A 19,926-nucleotide genomic window follows, 5' to 3' on the forward strand; every position below is an offset into this window, starting at 1 on the left:
CCATAACATCTTGGTCAAGGAACAGTGAGGGCTCTTCTGCACTGATGCCATGACCTGCTTGTCTCCTATGCTGCAACCCACTGGAAATGAAGTCAGCTTAAGAAGTATTAATCTGGATCCATTCTTCAGCTTTGTCCCCAGTGGACTGGTGGGGGACAAAAAAACTGAAAATGCCACGATTTCTATTTTCCTTTCTGTCTCCTAGACCAGAAGGGTACGCTGGCAGAACTGTTGTTAATATGACCCAGTTTGTGGGGGGAAAGTCCACTATTGCTGGAAAAACTTTTTTTTGGTTTGTTTTTTTAAAGCCCAGCATTGTAGTATTCAGTTGGTGAATGTAAAAAAGAAAAAAAAGAAAAAGTCCAGCCTTTTATGGTTCTCCAAGGGAAGGTCCCTTCTGATGAGGGCAGGTAGCCCAGCAACCCAGGATGAAATGGAGGGCAGCGGTCAGTGACTGGAGAAGGACGGGTGGAGGATGACATTGTGTTGCAGGTCACTAACTTATTTCTGAGCACTGACGTTTTGACGTTATTCTGTATTAATGCAGGGAGAGCAACTTCTACAATTTAGTTTTAAAATTTTAAATTGTCTAATCAAAATGCAAGACTTTTCCTGGCAGTGAAAAAGAAAAACCAAGGCTGGAACTTCTATTCCCAACATGCTGCCTCAAATGTTACTACTATACAAAGTAAACCTACCACTCCGAGCTGACATACTATAATAATGAATATAAACCTAAGATGAGAAACAATAAGTGATGTGAAGACAACATCTTAAAATAATGAGAACACAGACACATAAAACAACTCAGTTTATGAACAGCTGTAATTATAGTAAGTATGAATATAATTAAGAAACAAACAGTTATTAAACATAACTCTTCAAGCCTACATACTTTGGTTACAGACTATCATTATAATAACAACATAATGACCTGCAATACAGATATCTAGCATTGCTTTGCTTTTGAAAATGCAATTATTAAAGAAAAATATCATTTATAAAACAACTTAAAAGAAGAGTTTTCCAAATAGCATCCAAGACAAAAAGGAACTTTTATCCAGTAATCCTAGATGCAAGTTGCAGTAGAAGTCTTGACTTGGTGTTTGAAAGCTGTAATGGTCTGGATGGGGAGAAACAGGCTGACTTAACCCAAGAAGGATAAAGTGGCTGTTGATTCAGAAACTTTCTTGAATCCAAGATAACACCAACCCCAAGCCTAGATGGGGGTCATGCTCCACAGAAAGAGCTAGTCCATAATTTTGGGGCCTCCTGAACTCATAGAACCTGCCAAAAAAGCATGTGGAAGCCATACCCAAGAGAGCCTTTACTCAACTTTGGCCGATGCCCCAATTAAGCCTATTCTTGGAACAGGCACTAGCAAGTCACTCATGCCTTCCTCACCTTGTGTTTACACTACTGCAATATGCTCTACCTGGGACTGCACTCAAAGACCATCTAGAAACTGCAACTAGTACAGAATGCAGTTGCCTACTTGTTAATGGGAAAAACCCAACATTATCATATTACAGTAGTATTGAGGGCACTACATTGATTGCCAGTTTGTTTCCAGGTGCATCTCAAGGTGCTAATTATAATCCATGAATCCCTAACTGGTTGGTTATCTATGAAAGCACTTACTCCAACTAGAATCTGCACACCCAAGACAAGATGCATATCATTAATATGGACTATGGTTTACATCCTTTGATTTCAATGGTTTAGTTTGTCCTGATGAAATAAACAAGGCTGATGAATAGATGAGCAAGATTTCATTTACTGTACATTATCAAAATTACTTATAGTTAGGGATTGCTTCCATTTCTAATTCCTTCCTTCTGTATTTTCTTATTTCCACTGTCAGTGAATCAAGGAAATTTAACTACCATAATTCTAAAGGCTGCATCACCAAGAAGATTTTTTTTCATATAATTTTCATTAAGTATTTTAAAACAAAGATAAAAACTAACAAGAACTAATATAAAGGAAAGGAAAGAAAGAAAAAAAGAGAAAGTAAAAGCCAAAATTGCAAAAAGAATGACTGAAAAGAAATAGAAAGAAGTAGCTTCCAATTTTCTTTACAGCAATTATAAGCACCAATACAAAATTACCTCTTACTCTATGGTTACCAAAAAAAACCCCCCAAAACAAAAAACACTCTCTTTTTTTGCTATTATCTATTTTTTCTAATCATCAAAACCAGAAATCATAAATTCATTTTTTTGTTTCACACAAAAATCTGTAAGGAGTTTCCAGTCAGCAATAAATGTAGAAGTTGTCTTTTCTCTAATTAAAGAAGTCAATCATCAAGAAGATTTCACACCCTATGGCATATATTTTTAGTTGTACAATGACTGAATGTTTAGAAAGATGAGGAATCATATCCACATAGCTGAAGAGACTATATGATGTAAAATTGCATTCTTATTTACCTGTCCCAAATTTGCTAAATGGATGATCAGGATTTCCAGTAGCCTTTTCTAGCTGAAATAGTCGCCATGAATCATCCATTAAATTCTTCTCATGCTCAGAATCAACAGCATTTACTTCTCTATCTTTGCAACTTTCATCAAAGAGAGGGCACAAGAAAAATTGGGCAAACCTGTATGAAGGAAGTTTGATATTTTCCAAATTAATGTACTGAATCACAGTAACATTTTAAAATTTTAAAATAGTATCTACAGTATGGGAGTGTACAACATGGCTTTAGTTTTTAGTTCAGGAAGGGTAACTTCTGTTCATCACCTTTTCATCCTTGATCTTTTACATTCTGCTCATGTCTATATTAATTTACTCAACTGGACCACTGCATCTGGAAATTACAAAATTACCCCTAAGTAATTTGTCCATTGTAATCCACTTTATGAAGCACAAACTATTAGCTATTTAAGAATTTGAGTTAGGTTCGGTTGGGATGGCCAATCTGCAACCCATGAGGAGCATCCTAGCATACATTTTACAAAACAAGGACCAGGCTGGTGTGAAAGAAGACCCTGGCTGTGCCGGCACAAAAGGAGGACTGCCTTTTTGTGTACTGGCTGGGTTATTCTTTTGTGTTGGCACAGCCGGGGCCTTCTTTTGCACGCCAGCCAGGTCCTTCTTCCACGACTGCTGCGCAACAGAAGGACCCGGCCAGCAAGTATAAGGAGGCCCTGGCCAGCACATGAAAGGAGGCTGTGGCTGGCATGTGGCGAAGCACACACCCACCCCACCTGTAGCTTTTATCTGCCGCCTGGGGACATTTTCTCAGCACCTTCCCCATGCATGAGGCAGCAAAGGTGAGCCCAGCAAAGGGGAGGCAGGCAATGACTACAAAGGTCATCTGGAGTGGTTGGGGAGGTGTTGCCGGGGATCGTCGTAAATGCGGGCAGACCTGACTTTTGTTCATGTGACTGCGACAGCCAGAACTTTGAGAACTGGTTGTATGTTCCTTCATTCAGCACCATAACTTTGAACAGTCACTGAATGAAAGGTCATTAAGCAGGGACTACCTGTAATAAGTCCAGAGCTATATAAAGTAACAAGGAAATGTAAACCCAGATATGAAGTCTTACACATTATAGCACTGCTGAATTTTTTCTCACTGGAAAACTATGATTTATTCATTTATTTAATTTCTATAGCTGCCCATCTCAACAAGTGACTCTGGGCAGCTTACAATCATAAAAATTATAAAACAGTTAAAATAATTAAAACAAAATAAATATACATAAATATACATATATATAAAAATATATGGAAATATGATATATTTCTATATATCAATCAAGGGACTTATATAAAATATCTAACATTTTACTATTATATCCAAAATGTCAAAAACATTTTCCAGTTATGTAATATTCACATTTTCTATACATTTAATTATTTCAGAAAGCCAGAAATAATCCAAACTCTAATGAAGCAGTCCCTTTATTAGATCAAATGAATTTTTACAAAATAACTCCAACCTCTGAAGTCTCAAGAACTTTTCATTAGTCATTTTGATTAGAGGAAGCAAAAGGGATGAAGCAGATTATGGAGTAATCCATTTTGTACCAGTTTACCTGGTTAAATGTAATGATAAAGAGATTTCAGACATACAAATTTGAACTTAGCAGCTACAGGTTAGTTTCACATAAAAATTCTCCCAAAGCTTATTATGAAGAAGAAACAAGTGAATGTTTTTAAGTTCTTCAACATAAATCCCAGCTGTCAAGAGTCAAAACTGCTTCTAACCTATCAGGAGATACATAACACCCGGCCAACTGAAAATATAGAAAGCAACTATCGAAATGTCTATATTAATAAACTCATTATATTTGGGGTTGGTTTTCTATGTCGTGTAATATAATAAAATGTAATAAAAACTAAATTGGACAGGACTGCCTAATGATGGGAAAGAACAGAACCTCAAGTAATAGTGCTGGCAAGATGATACAATGTCCTCCACCTTCCATGTAAGAGCTTATTCTAGTAACACTAAATTCAATATTTTCCAAGTCCCATGAAAAGGAATCATAACTGTAGTGACTTAAAATTTCAATTGGCCTAATAAAGGTTTTGCCAGAAGTACAGAATATATTAAGTAAAATTTTACTCCCAGTAAAAATCACATGGTGGTTAACAATATACACACTGAATAATTAAGATATGCTTACCTGTCAAGAGCACCTTCCAAGTGTTCGTGTGAGACATCAAAGTAGTAGTTGGTGTGTTCTCCACTTGTAAAAGCATTTGAACTCCCTCCATGTTCACTGAGAAATTGGCTGTACTCATTTTCTTTTGGGTATTTTTCAGTTCCCAAAAATAGCATATGTTCACAAAAATGGCTTAATCCAGAAATATTAGGGGGATCAGATAATGATCCTTGTGGAGAGAAAAAAATGTAACAAATCATCATAAAATATTAAGTCTTATTAAAGTAATTCTGCACAATTACTACAATTAGATTAAGTTTTTAAAAGGGGTGAGTTGCAATTAAATCAATGTGGCATACAAAACTTTACTTCAAAAAAGAAGTCACCATATGAAATCAATTGAGTAGGTTCTTTTACTCTGTAGCTAAGTCATGCTAGAATATATAAGCTATTATACAATTTCTTCATATTGTTCTTCCATGTAAATCTCAACTGAAGTTAATTATACATTTGAAACTGTAAAGAAAGAAGAAATGTTAACATAGGACTCAAAAAGTTAATGACTTTGTGTTACCTTACAATTTAAAACTAAAACCAAAACCAAAGCAAGGTATTTGTTTAAATACCTATGTGTACATCAAGTGTAGCTGAAGATTTGTCTGTAGTGGGATCACTGATAAGCATTGCTTTGATGCCATTTGCCAGTTCTAACCCACGATATTCTCGTTTATCCTCAGGTGATTTGATAATTTCATTTGTTATTCGTTTGATAGCAGGATCATTCATTTTGTAGTATACCTCTTGCTGAAGCCTAAAGAAAACAGGAAACAAATCAGGAAAAGTTGAATTCAGATAATTTAAGATAGAATTATGAACATAAAAATATAAGCAGTGTCCTGCTGCATAGGACCCCTGGCCTATCTAGTCCAGCAGTCTGTTCTCACAATGGCTAACCAACCGCACAAGAAAGTCCACTAGTCTCCCAAGAGATGGCCTTCAGAGGCAGTCACGCTGTCATCACAGGCTGACAGCCAATGATCCCATTACTTCCATTTATGAGGTCCAACCCTTTATGAAGCCAGCCAAGCTAGTAGCCAGCACCAAAACTCATGGTAAATACATTGCTACAACTTCCAACTATAGTTCCAGATCTAAAATACACTGTCCATAGGCTTAAAAAAGATCATAGTGGATTCAGTTTATTAAGGTAACTTATTTTAGAGTATATAAAATCTATACCTATACTTTAACTATTATACTGTAATTTATACTTAATTGCACCCTTGCTAACTCTGTTGACTTATAATAGTAATTAGACACTGTTTTCCAGAGCTAAATTCTGAATCAAATAAAAATGTTAATATTGATACCTAATTAATTACCAAAATAAAAACATCACTCCACTCAAAACATAGTACAATAAAGCTCAACTTATCATTTGCTTTGGCAGGCCAAGCCTAGATTATATGGCTCTTTGAATCAAAAATGAAATATTTTACTGTTAATAAGAACACTAGTGAATTGAGCAAGATAGGCCCAAAGTTTCATAATGCCAAAATCCTCCTGCAAGGACAAACCAGAAATCCACCTAGTTTAAGGCCTGTACTTATAGGAATTAAGTGCAGCATGCATGAACACTAAGGTCATTCATGCAGGATTCCTTGCATGACTATGCCTTTGTCTACACCTTAAGAAACGCTATGATGGTTTTCTGTATTTGTTCTTGCTATATCCTACTCCTGACTGAGCTAGAACTAGACCTAGATATAGTGTAAGAACAATGACAAAAATGAGATGAATCCAATGCCATCTATGCCCGCTGACAGCTTCTTTTTCTTTATACATTATTGCATGGTTTTGTTGTTTTTATTTTGCATTAACTTTAAAAATATAACTCTGAAGAAAACAGCATGTCTTCTCTATCCTATCAGTCAAGAATACTTGTATACCTCAACCCATATTCCTAGACCATTCCGGTTTCTTCATCTAAACGACTTGTACTTCCATTTGCAAAGTGCTGAATTATTTGTTCCCAGCAACTATCTACTTCCTGGCAGCAGCACACCATCCTGAAACTCTAAGACAAATGCAAAACGTATTAGTTTTCTAGAGCAGAAAAGCAACATGTAATGACTGTTCTAAATAATTCCAGCAAAAAACCAACCATCCAACTAATAACCAACCAACGAACGCTCTAATTCTGCGACATAATCAGAAAGATAAGGAAACAAGAAACCAAACTTGCATTTTAAGAACTGTACTATTCAATTATAAGAATTAAGAAGATTTAAGAACTAATTACAAGAATTAAAAAGGCAAGCAAAAAGAAACCTGGAAAAAAATAGAAACAAAATGTTACAAAATGGTATGTTTCATCAGCAGTAGTATATCAAAATGTTTCAAGGCTAAAATTCGACGAATGTCAAATTAAACTCCATACACCTACACTCCACCTTCACTAATCACAAAATGGTTAATAATTGTTTGAGTACACAACAAAGACACCTATATGCAAGATCTACAGTACAGACATTTTGCTTTCCAGTTAAACTCATATTGGCTATATAGTAAAACCAACAATAAATCAAAATTCTTTCTCCTAATTTGTCTACTAAATAATTTACACTGACATTTTACCCCAGACAAATATGGTAGTCTGATGCAAGAAAGAATCAAACTGAGAAGGGAGTCAGATTGCTATAAGATTAAAGAGCTGTAATAATAATAAAGGTTGCCACAACAATAGGAGCAGGTTCTACAGAGACATTATACGCTACTGGCATTTACTTCACTCATTGGACTTCACTCATTGGACATTGGGCTATATTGTTATCAGATGCTAAAAATACATGGCGTTTCTAACAACTCTTGTTTTGCTGTTATGAATAAGTTTTTTCGTTTAGTCGCTTCCGACTCTTCGTGACTTCATGGACCAGCCCACGCCAGAGCTTCCGGTCGGTCGTCAACACCCCCAGCTCCCCCAGGGACGAGTCCGTCACCTCTAGAGTATCATCCATCCACCTTGCCCTTGGTCGGCCCCTCTTCCTTTTGCCCTCCACTCTCCCTAGCATCAGCACCTTCTCCAGGGTGTCCTGTCTTCTCATTATGTGGCCAAAGTATTTCAGTTTTGCCTTTAATATTGTTCCCTCAAGTGAGCAGTCTGGCTTTATTTCCTGGAGGATGGACTGGTTGGATCTTCTTGCAGTCCAAGGCACTCTCAGAATTTTCCTCCAACACCACAGTTCAAAAGCATCTATCTTCCTTCTCTCAGCCTTCCCCATGGTCCAGCTCTAGCAGCCATATGTTACTACGGGGAACACCATTGCTTTAACTATGCGGACCTTTGTTGTCAGTGTGATGTCTCTGCTCTTAACTATTTTATCGAGATTTGTCATTGCTCTTCTCTCAAGGATTAAGCGTCTTCTGATTTCCTGACTGCAGTCAGCATCTGCAGTACTCTTTGCACCTAGAAATACAAAGTGTCAGGCTCTGTCATGAGTAAGGATGGCGAGCAGGGGGCTCTCACCCAGACTGTCAAGCGCATGCGTAGCACTGAGGAACTGTTCAGCCATTCAAAGAGACACAGATCGGGACCGCCTTAACCTTTGGGGTTTATATGGCTGGGTTTTCCCACGCTTTCTCAGTTTGTTAGGATTCTTGTTAAGTACTACTAATAAATATTAGAGACCAAGTCCTCGCCTCAGTGTGTTTCCTGGTAATCAGGACAGGCTCTGCCTGAGACCCAATAAAAACACAGATGCTAGAGTAGACTTTAGGTTCTGGTTTTATTTGGGAATAGAATGCATGCCCTTAGAAAAGCTGAGAGTGAGTGGAGCGCGCCGGAACGGGATTTAAATAGCCCGCGCCGGTCAGCGCTCCACCCCTTCTTACTTTGGGTGCACCCCGAGCCCCGTCGGTTCCGTTGCCGGTAGGCGAGGGGTCGTGGAGCCCCTCCTGTGCTCCAGGCGTTTCCTTAATTGCTTCCCTGGCCGGTGATGGTTCATTGCCGGGCGATCAGGTTCGTAATCCCTTTGACAGCTCGGGCACACCTCATGGTCTGGTCTTGTCAATTACCTTCTTTGCAACATTGTACCTCTCTCTTCTGCGCCTCCAGCTAGAGTTGATACTTTGTTCCCAGCACCTGTTGCTCTCTTTTGTTAGCTAGTTGCCTTTTCCCTTAATCCGCCCGGTACCCATTTCCCTGCACTGTCATGCGAGCCGTTGCGATGTCACAAGCATCGCAACGGTGATCATGACACAAAGTCTTTCACTGCTTCTACATTTTCTCCTTCTATTTGCCAGTTATCAATCAAGCTGGTTGCCATAATCTTGGTTTTTTTGAGGTTTAGCTGCAAGCCAGCTTTTGCACTTTCTTCTTTCACCTTCATCATAAGGCTCCTCAGTTCCTCTTCGCTTTCAGCCATCAAAGTGGTATCATCTGCATATCTGAGATTGTTAAAGTTTCTTCCAGCAATTTTAACTCCAGCCTTGGATTCCTCAAGCCCAGCATGTCGCCTGATGTGTTCTGCGTACAAGTTGAATAGGTAGGGTGAGAGTATACAGCCCTGCCGTACTCCTTTCCCAATCTTAAACCAGTCCGTTGTTCCGTGGTCTGTTCTTACTGTTGCTACTTGGTCGTTATACAGATTCTTCAGGAGGCAGACAAGATGACTTGGTATCCCCATACCACTAAGAACTTGCCACAATTTGTTATGGTCCACACAGTCAAATGGGACGCGGTGGCGCTGCGGGTTAAACCGCTGAGCTGTCGATCAGAAGGTCGGCGGTTCAAAACCGCGCGGCGGGGTGAGCTCCCGTTGCTAGTCCCAGCTCCTGCTCACCTAGCAGTTCGAAAACATGCAAATGTGAGTAGATCAATAGGTACCGCTTCGGCGGGAAGGTAACGGCGTTCCAAGTCGTCATGCTGGCCACATGACCTGGAAGTGTCTATGACAACGCCGGCTCTAAGGCTTAGAAACGGAGATGAGCACCGCCCCCTAGAGTCGGACACGACTGGACTTTACGTCAAGGGAAACCTTTACCTTTACCTTTACCACACAGTCAAAGGCTTTAGAATAGTCAATAAAACAGAAACAGATGTTTTTCTGAAACTCCCTGGCTTTTTCCATTATCCAGCGGATATTGGCAATTTGGTCCCTAGTTCCTCTGCCTTTTCTAAACCCAGCTTGTACATCTGGCAATTCTCGCTCCATGAACTGCTGAAGTCTACCTTGCAGGATCTTGAGCATTACCTTACTGGCACATGAAATGAGTGCCACTGTTCGATAGTTTGAACATTCTTTAGTGTTTCCCTTTTTTGGTATGGGGATATAAGTTGATTTTTTCCAATCTGATTGCCATTCTTGTGTTTTCCAAATTTGCTGGCATATAGCATGCATTACCTTGACAGCATCATCTTGCAAGATTTTGAACAGTTCAGCTGGGATGCCATCGTCTCCTGCTGCCTTGTTATTAGCAATGCTTCTTAAGGCCCATTCAACCTCACTCTTCAGGATGTCTAGCTCACTGACCACACCGTCAAAGCTATCCCCGATATTGTTATCCTTCCTATACAGGTCTTCCGTATATTCTTGCCACCTTTTCTTGATCTCTTCTTCTTCTGTTAGGTCCTTGCCATCTTTGTTTTTGATCATACCCATTTTGGCCTGGAATTTACCTCCAATGTTTCTAATTTTCTGGAAGAGGTCTCTTGTCCTTCCTATTCTATTGTCTTCTTCCACTTCCACGCATTGCTTGTTTAAAAATAATTCCTTATCTCTTCTGGCTAACCTCTGGAATTTTGCATTTAATTGGGCATATCTCCCCCTATCACTGTTGCCTTTTGCTTTCCTTCTTTCTTGGGCTACTTCCAGTGTCTCAGCAGACAGCCATTTTGCCTTCTTGGTTTTCTCTTTCTTTGGGATGTATTTTGTTGCCGCTTCTTGAACAATGTTGCGGACTTCTGTCCATAGTTCTTCTGGGACCCTATCTACTAAGTCCCGTCCCTTAAATCTGTTCACCTCCACTGCATATTCCTTAGGAATATTAGTGAGCTCATATCTAGTTGATCTGTGGGTCTTCCCTAATCTCTTTAGTCTGATCCTAAATTGTGCAAGAAGAAGTTCGTGATCTGAACTACAGTCAGCTCCAGACCTTGTTTTTACCGACTGTATAGATGTCCGCCACCTTTGGCTGCAAAGGATGTGGTCAATCTGGTTTCGGTGTTGTCCATCTGGGGAAGTCCATGTATAAAGCTGTCTCTTAGGTTGCTGGAAGAGAGTGTTTGTCATGCACATTGAGTTGTCTTGGCAAAATTCTATCAGCCTATGTCCTGCTTCGTTTTGTTCACCCAGGCCATGCTTACCTGTAATTCCAGGTGTCATTTGACTGCCCACCTTAGCATTCCAGTCTCCCGTGATGAATAATGCAGCCTACACGGACATAATGTTCGCCAAGCCTCATTTCTCAATCACTTTCAGAAATTGCTTCTTAACTGCTTTTGAGCTATTAGGAACCTTTGGATTGACAAGTTTTATAACACTGGGTGAGTTTCCTTCAATCCTTAGTGAAAGAAGTTTTAAACACAAGTTTAAGGACTTTAAAAAAATCTTTTTTTGGAACAGTGAAAGGGTGATTAGAACACTGATTTTGGAAAGAGATAAACAGACTAAGGATCCAGATGGATTTGAAATAAGATTTTGGAATTAATTATAACAATCCTTCCTGTGGGAAAATGCTTTTCTTTTGAATTGTTAAAAAAACATGATAGGATGGGACTTTGAAGGTTGGACACTAAAGGGAACCAGAAGGAACTAAGATTACAATTAAAGGAGAACACCACTTAAATTTGACTTATTAATACAGAATGGAGCAAAGTATTTTAACATTGGATGTACTGAAGGATATTTGTGAACAATGGACCCAGAAGTTAACTTTAAGAGTGTCTGCCATTATAGACTGTGTTTAAAAGATGCTATGGAAGAACAAGTTTTACTGGACAAGACTGAGACTGATCTGAAACTGGATTTAAAAATGACAGGCTACAAGAATGATATGGAAAAAGATGCTATACTCGATATATAAATGAAACCTGATGTATTAATAATTAAAAGGGATGTACAAACAACAAACCAGAAGAGTGACCTGGATAACTTTCCTATACTGGATTTACAAAAGAAACTTGTTAAAGTTTTGAAGGACTTTGTGAGAAGAGACAAAGAAAAAATGAAAAGAAATCAAGTTCTTGGACATTATTTCAAGGGATTAAAGTTCAAGACTGTTAAAAAGAGAAGGAATATAAATTTGGTTTATTTGATCAAGGTCAAAATAGGTATGTTGTTATCTCTTTACCTTTAATGGACTTTTGCTGACCAAGACTGAACGAAGAGGCTTTAAGGATTTGTTTATAGATAAGATATGGGAAGAAGAAATCATCTGTTGTATTTTAAGAGAAGGTGATAAGTTACTAAAAAATTTTATATTTCTTGTGATGAAGGGGGAAGTCATTTCTTCATATATTTCTTTTTTCATTATATTATTTTTTATTTTTTATTTTCTATTTTTTCTTTTCTGCACTATTTTTTATGTTTTAGTTTGTATTACTTTTTATCTTTTTAATTGTAATGTTTAATAAATTATTTTTAAAAAAGAGATAGCCATCCAATCAATCAATCAGTCAATCAGTTAATCATGTAATGCTGGATGGAGACTACTTCTTACCATATTTGGGGAAGAGAAGTTGCATAGACATCTACCACTGATAGGGTTTGGCCTTATTGTGGAAACTTCTGTATTGGATTCAGTGACAGCCTAGGAATTTAGCTGGTATAGCAAGTGTCTAACAGATACCATGGTCATAAAAGGAACTCCAAAGTATGGAGACCCACTAATTTATAATAATGAATAATGCTAACATTCACAGTGAGTTCATCCAGGGAAGGGCAATTCAGGATGATAGCAAGGTAGGTGTGCTCCATGTCATATACTGGTGCTTATCACTCTTACCAGATAGGGTCTGCTGATCTTAAAACTCAAATACTGAGCTAAAGCATTAGCACATCAGCCTGAGGCATATAAAAATACAGCTGACCAGGTTATGCTGTTCAAACTCAGAAACTCATGAAGACTTTGGGATTCCTAAATATCAGTTACGGAATATATTAGATGCCCTGGCCAATTCTTGGAATGAAGAGTTAAACAGGATGAGTGACATAATTACAATTTACTAAATATACATTTCTCTAATCTCCTAAAATCAAGCTCCTTGGACTTTGAACAATTGTGGAATATGAAAATTGTTAGAAGTAACTTGAATACATGTAGCAAAACTCATGGTGAATTCATAAACCCTTTTCATTCAGTGAAAATACTAGCAATGAATATATTTTATATACATTTTAATAGTAGCAGTTGAATTTTCTGGAGGGCACATAAGAGTCACTGCAGGATGAGGTAGCAAAACTTCCCTATCACAATTTTGCACAATCCTTTACTGACAAAAATATTTAGTTTCAGCCTAATCAATTTGCATTCCACAGATAATACATTTACTCAAAAGGTGATTACTCTGAATTTAAAATGATCCCTCTATAAGGAAGAGAAGGCAGTAAACAATTGTTAACACAGACAAAAATCCTGTCTACTGACCATCTCCCTTATCTTGCCAACTCCAGCAGAATTACCACCTCCAGCTGAATCCAATCCTGGAAACTCTTCTCCCATCCTCTACCCAATAGGTGATATACTTGCAGATGAGCGAAGCCACACTCCAAAAAATGGCAGTCAGGACAAAAATATTTTATTGCTTGAATTAATAACTAATTAAAATTAATTGCCTGTAAAATAAAGTCCTCAATTTACAAAATTAATTGTTTCCCATGGCATTTTTCCATTTTTTTCCTTTCATACATAATGATTGAATAAACAATCTTCCTCCACTTTTCAAAGTGGAATCTGCCTTAGTTATCATGTGGCAATACCTGGACCAACAGCTTATCAGTGTGTGAAGAACACTGGGATAGATATTAGAATGTAAAGAAGATACCTCCCTGCTGATTTTATTAGACTTCACAGCAGGGAGGTATCTATCACCAAGACAATATCATACTTCAGACTTAGTCAAGGTTCTAGAGTAGCAATTAAAATATTTTCTACCAACATTCATAATATCAATGAGGTATTTGTTAAAGGGATATAAAGACACAAAGAATAGACTAGATATTTAGGAAAATCAACAGCAAAACTCTCACTAACCAACCTTAAAACTTGGGAATAACTTACTTATAAGTAAAGGTCACACAAAGAATCATAGCATCTTCTGATGATTGTGCAGTGATTAAAATGACAGCTCAGCTAATAGCCTAATTGACATAGATGATGGTGACAAAAGAATAAGGAAATATGTTCACCCTTTACTGTAAGTGGCTAGCATGGTTTTCTCACGGCTTATGAATAAGGAACATGTATTCATAAAGCAGTACACTTTCCCCTTTTGGGAGCTCAGAAACAAATTACAGAAGTTATCTCCTTTGGGATAGGTTATGAATTCTCAGAAGACATTAATTAAGCAGGTGAGGCTTTTACCATTGCTAGCAGATTGGTTTCTTGAAAGGTTCTCCTAGATGGAATTGGAGAACCTTTGAATGGAGTATGATCCTAGTCAAATTTGAAAGAACTTAACATAAGAGAGTCAATCGAACCATGATGATCACTGGCAAGATGCAAATTATCCTACAGTGCTCTATAAACAGCAGCAAACCACAGCAATAGGAAGATCTCATTACACCAATCCATTATTTTCAAACACTGAGGATCATGGAACCAGCTCAAAAGCTGCAGCCAGCGCAGAATACAACTAATTTAATTTCCTGATGAAAAACTAGAGGTAAGAACATGTACAATTAATTTTACAACAATTGTGGACTTCTGCTCTCAACCAAGTTGAAGATATTTATTTTAAACCCTTCATAGCTTGGATCCAACATACTCCCTCATGAGCTATCTGTCTTTATGAATGTTAAGAACGTACAGTGCCCTGCTAGACTGGACCCCTGGCCCATCTAGTCCAATAGTCTGTTCTCACAGTGGCAACCACCTACCTTCAGAGGCCATCTGCCATCAAGATTAATAGCCATTGATCCCCATGACTTCCATGAACTGGTCCAAACCTTTTCTGGTAGCCAGCGCCACTTCTCATTCACACTGGTATTAAGCCCTACTTATTATTTCTTTAGTGCTGTAAATTAAAGCCAACTAACTTATACTACTATAAAAAAAACTGGGAAGTCTTACCAACAAGATCAGAAAATGTGGGTCTGAGAGTATTCTGGAGTAAATGCATGTATAAAAAATGAATTTGATGGCCAAGGAATTAACTTTTATTACGGATGGCAGATGTGTAATAAAACAGATTTCATTGCTGTTGAATTCTTATTATTGTGATTTTCAGTTCTCTAAAGTGCTTCTTTTAAATGTAAAGCACACAAAGCTGAATAAAAGTTGTATACAAATGTTTTAAATAAATATCCAGAAAATGGAGTTAAAGCAAAAGATAGAGGAGAGAAGCCAAACCTTCCCAGAGTCAGCCACCAGAATGGTGTTCCTTCAGTTGCTTTAAAAAATAAACCAAGGGAAAAGCATTTGTTTAAAAAAATGAAATCCTGGGCTTTGCCCTATGTATCCTATAGCTACAGACAATCCATCAGATATTGTCTTAGAAGACTGACCTCTGAATGCTGACATTCTCAAGTCTGGCAAAAGAATCTGCTGATGGGATACATATGGCATCTTTCAACCTGTATGTAAACCTCATTTTTTAATTAAAACAAGCCTTCAATTAATAAAACATAGAAGACTATATACATTGTGAGCAGAAGTTAAATTGCCGGTGAGAAATTCCTGAAGTTGACAAAACTACATACAATGTCTACTGAAGCCAATATTGCACATAAAAGCCATTATCTTGGCTTAAATGGAAACCAGAGTTCAAAGTTTGGGAGCATTTCATGAAACTCGCAATTTTATCAAATTAAATTAGAGTCCTTCTCCTAAATACCAGTCCTTCTACTACAAACTCCCTGCTAATCTTGGAAAAGATTCTTCTGAAGGTGGATATTGAATTTATGATATCTTTCCTAAAATAAGAGATTTGTGCCATGTCAGCCAATAAATACTAATTTCTTTCTCAGTACTGAGAGTATCTGTCTCACCAGCATATCAATCTGCTGAAAGTACTAATTTAATGCCAACTTTCTGATACTACTTACAGCAATATACAAGATTCATCATACTTGAAAAGCATCTACTCATATCCATTCTCAATTATACATCCAGACTATGTACTGCTACAGCATCATTCATGTCCTTATACAAGTATTTGAGATATATATCTATATATATATCTATATATATATATATACACATACACATACACATACAAATATTTGTAATTTAAATCTGTAAGCTATTACACTGAAATTGTATAGGTCTATGTTCAGTTGTGTTTCTGAACCACAGTATCTAGCAATCAGTATTGCTTAGGAAATTAAATGAAACCATCTCACTAAACTTTAAGACTGACACTGCTTGAACATTTTTCTAAGTAAAAATTCTAAGTAAAAATAAAATATAAAAAATTGTATTAACAAACTCTGATTTAATTCTGGTTTAAATATTATGTGGAAGCAGGGAATTACGCATTTTAGAATTCGTTAATCTCAATATAAATTCTGTGAACATTATTTGGCACATTTTATGAAAAGCAGAAGTCACATGCTCAAGAGGCCATCCTTGGACCCAACGGTTTTTGATAACTATCAACCAGTCTCCAACTTTTCCTTTCCGGGGAAGATCAGTCTGCAGCTGGAAAACCCTGGAGAAGACAGATTATCTAGACCCATTTTGGTCAGGTTTCAGGCTGGGATTTAATATTGAGACAGCTTTGGTCATGCTTGCAGATGATCTGTGGTGGAGGTAGGATGGCAGTGCTGCATCCATCCTTGTGCTCCCTGATCTCTCGACAGCTTTCGATAACACTGACCATGGTATCCTTCTGAGACAGCTCCATGGGCTGGGAATTGGGGACCCTGTTTTAGTGGTTCTCTTCCTTTCTCCAGGGGCAGTTCCAATCAGTGTTGGTTAGGGGGAGAGAGTGTTTCCAGACCCTCCTTTGTGGGACACCGCAGGGTTCTATTCTCTTTTTCCTCTTTTTCAACATCTGCATGAAACCGCTGGGTGAGATCATCTGCTAGTTTGAGGTTTGGTATCATCAGTACCCTGATGATACCCAATTATGTCTTTTGAACCTAGACTAGCCAAGTGAGATTGTCTAGGTTTTGTCCCAGTGACAAGAGTCTATGCAGGTTTACATGGCAAGGAACCATCTCTGACTCAATCCTACTGAATAGCTGTAAGTGTTCAGGCTGTTTGGATCTGGGGATATTCCATCTCTGACCTTGGATGGGGTGGCACTTCCTCATTCAAGGGTGGTGTGCAATTTGAGCCCCTTCCTGGACTCATAGCTCCTGCTTGATAAGCAGGTGGCAGCTGTGACCAGGAAGGCCTTTGCAGCGCTTCATCTGGTGCACCAGCTGCACCTTTTCCTAGATCAGAGGGCCCCTCAAATGGCCACTCATGCCCTGGTCACCTCCCAGCTTGACTACTGCAATGGACTCTACATGGGGCTGCCATTGAAGACCACCCAGAAGTTTCAACTGGTCCAGAATGCAGCAGCATGAGCAGTGATGGAAATGCCTAAGTATAGTCATGTAACGCCTTTCCTTTGTGAGCTGTACTGGTTGCCAGTTTGCTTCCGGGTGTGATTAAAGGTGCTGGTGATTACCCATAAGACCCTTCATGGCATAGGGCCTGCTAACTTGAGGGACAACCTGTTTCTAATAGTATCTGCCTGCCTAATTAGATCTGACAGGGTTGGCGCACTCTAGGTTCCTTTAATTAAACAATGCCATCTATTAGGACCCCAGGAGCATGCCATCTCTATAGCAGCGCCTGTCCTCTGTAATGGGGTTCCACCCAAGATTCAAACAGCCCCATCCTACTGGTATTATGAAAGGCTCTGAAGACTTGGCTCTTTGCCCAGGACTTTGGCGAGAGTGACTGAAGTCCCCTTAGATCGTGTGGGCTGTTTTTCTGTTTTCATCTGGTTTTGTTATTTTTGTCATCTTTATTCATTTTTGTTTGTTTTGTTTTTGTTTTAAACAATTTCTAAACAGCCCAAAGTTGCAAGGAGTCAGGTGGCATGTTAATAATAATAATAATAATAATTTGCACTGCTGCTTTTCTTGCATCTAAACTGAATATATGAATAGGCTTTCAGGGCAAGACACTTTCTACCTTTTTTCTCAGCACAGGATAGGTCTATTTAAGAGTTTTTGAACCGACAGAAATTCAACTTGTGCAGATTCTCCAAGCATGCAGATACAGCACTGAGAAAGCTACATCTTTTATATTCCTACCTGCTTTGCAGCTGTTAAAAAGAATCACTGACATAAGCCACTATAATATAAACCAGGACACTTGGTATTCATAATTCTACTGGAACAAATATTGCATTAGTAGGTGATTTGATCTTTTATTTACAGCAGCTTAAATCCTTGGATAACGACAGCACTTAATAGGTTTTAATGAAAATTGTATCTTTTCTGGGAAATCCTAACTACCTCTCTAAAGGGGCTTGAAACTTCGTTCCTCAGCAGGATACTCTCCAAAAACAGGACAGGACCAAGTGTGATACAGCAGAAGAAGCTGGCAAGATCCAGTTAAAAATGGGGCAGATCCAGCTGAGGACTGCAAAGAAAAACATTCCAGGGGGAAAAAAAATCCCCAATGCTTCCCTATGGAAGGCAATTAGACAACAGCTATGAATGCTACCAACCGTACCATTCTTAAACTTACAGTCTCCTGATCACATAACTTAAAGGAGTGCTGCTATTAAGGGATTGGAAATAATTCCAGGAGCCACACTCTGCATGCTTTCTCTGCCTCGGTGTCTTCTGACCTTGTGTTCCACTCAACCAACCAACCACGGGGACACTATTTACAATAGCCTTCTCTGTAGGATTTCAACCACTTATTTTATAGGATATTTATCAATAATTTAGGAAACAAAGTCCACAATTGAGGAAGTGAGAGAAGGCTATGTTTTGGCCTTCATTATGGTCATCTAGACAAAAAGCAGGCCATAAATAGAAAGCTATCAGTGACCTGCAATCATTTCTGATGCAAAAAGAAAAATATTTTATATTTTCCAATTCTGTCCCTAGTCTATTATCTCAAATCCTATCAACCTCTTTTCCAAACTTAACTCATTCTTTTTCTTCCATTCTTTCTTATACCATTTTTCTTCTCCCTTCCCCAATATCCAATATTCCAATATTTCAATACCCTAATATTCCTTTTTAACATCTACATGAAACCGCTGGGTGAGATCATCCGTCACCATGGGATGAGGTATCATCAGTATGCTGATGATACTCAATTATACATCTCCATCCCAGGTGGAGTAAGTGATGCTGTGACCATCCTCTCTAGGTGCTTGGGGGCTGTGGGGGCCTGGATGGGGAACAACAGGCTTCAGCTGAACCCTGGTAAGACAGAGCGGCTGTGGATTAATGGCTCCTCTGTATCTGGGAAGCTGTCATCTTTGGTTCTGGATGGGATTGCACTGCCCCAGACAGACCTGGTGCATAACCTGGGGGTCCTCCTGGACTCACGACTCCTGCTCAAAGAAGGGCCTTTGCTCAACTTCATGTTGTGCACCAGTTATGACCTTTCCTGGATCGAGAGGCCCTTCGAATGGTCACTCATGCTCTGGTCATCTCCCATATAGACTACTGTAATGCGTTCTACATGGGGCTACCCTTGAAGAATATCCGGAAGCTACAACTGGTCCAGAATGCAGCCGTGCTGGCAATTTTAGGTGCCCCAGGGCAGGCACATGTAACACCTTTGTTGCATGAGCTGCACTGGCTCCCAGTTTGCTTCCGGGTCCAATTCAAGGTGTTGGTTATCACCTTTAAAGCCCTACATGGCATGGGTCCAGGTTACCTGAGGGACCATCTCATCCCCATCACATCAGCCCGCCCCACCCGGTCATGCGGAGATGGCGGGGTCCAAGAAACGGGCCTTCTCTGTGGTAGCTCTCACCCTCTGGAACATGCTTCCCCCAGAGGTGAGACAAGCCCCCTCTTTACTGGACTTCCGTAAACAACTAAAAACCTGGTCCTGTCATCATGCCTGGAGCAGGAAGGGGGACAGTCACATGTCGGGATGGCTAGGACCCTAGAAGGGC

General features: G+C 38.9%; 1 protein-coding gene across 2 annotated transcripts in view; it reads right to left on the bottom strand.

The window, feature by feature from the left end:
* IDE (insulin degrading enzyme) overlaps positions 1-19,926 on the bottom strand; it is an 81,701-nt gene that overhangs the window by 54,653 nt on the left and 7,122 nt on the right. For both annotated transcript variants that reach the window (XM_063307388.1, XM_063307387.1), the window contains exons 2-4: positions 5,246-5,430; positions 4,641-4,848; positions 2,433-2,602 (exon numbers count right to left, since the gene is read on the bottom strand). In XM_063307388.1, coding sequence (XP_063163458.1) covers positions 2,433-2,602; positions 4,641-4,848; positions 5,246-5,405 — 538 coding nt within the window. In that variant the 5' untranslated portion in view covers positions 5,406-5,430. The remainder of the gene's footprint in view (positions 1-2,432; positions 2,603-4,640; positions 4,849-5,245; positions 5,431-19,926) is intronic.

This window comes from Candoia aspera, chromosome 6, assembly GCF_035149785.1.
Source record: "Candoia aspera isolate rCanAsp1 chromosome 6, rCanAsp1.hap2, whole genome shotgun sequence".
Classification (NCBI taxonomy): domain Eukaryota; kingdom Metazoa; phylum Chordata; class Lepidosauria; order Squamata; family Boidae; genus Candoia; species Candoia aspera.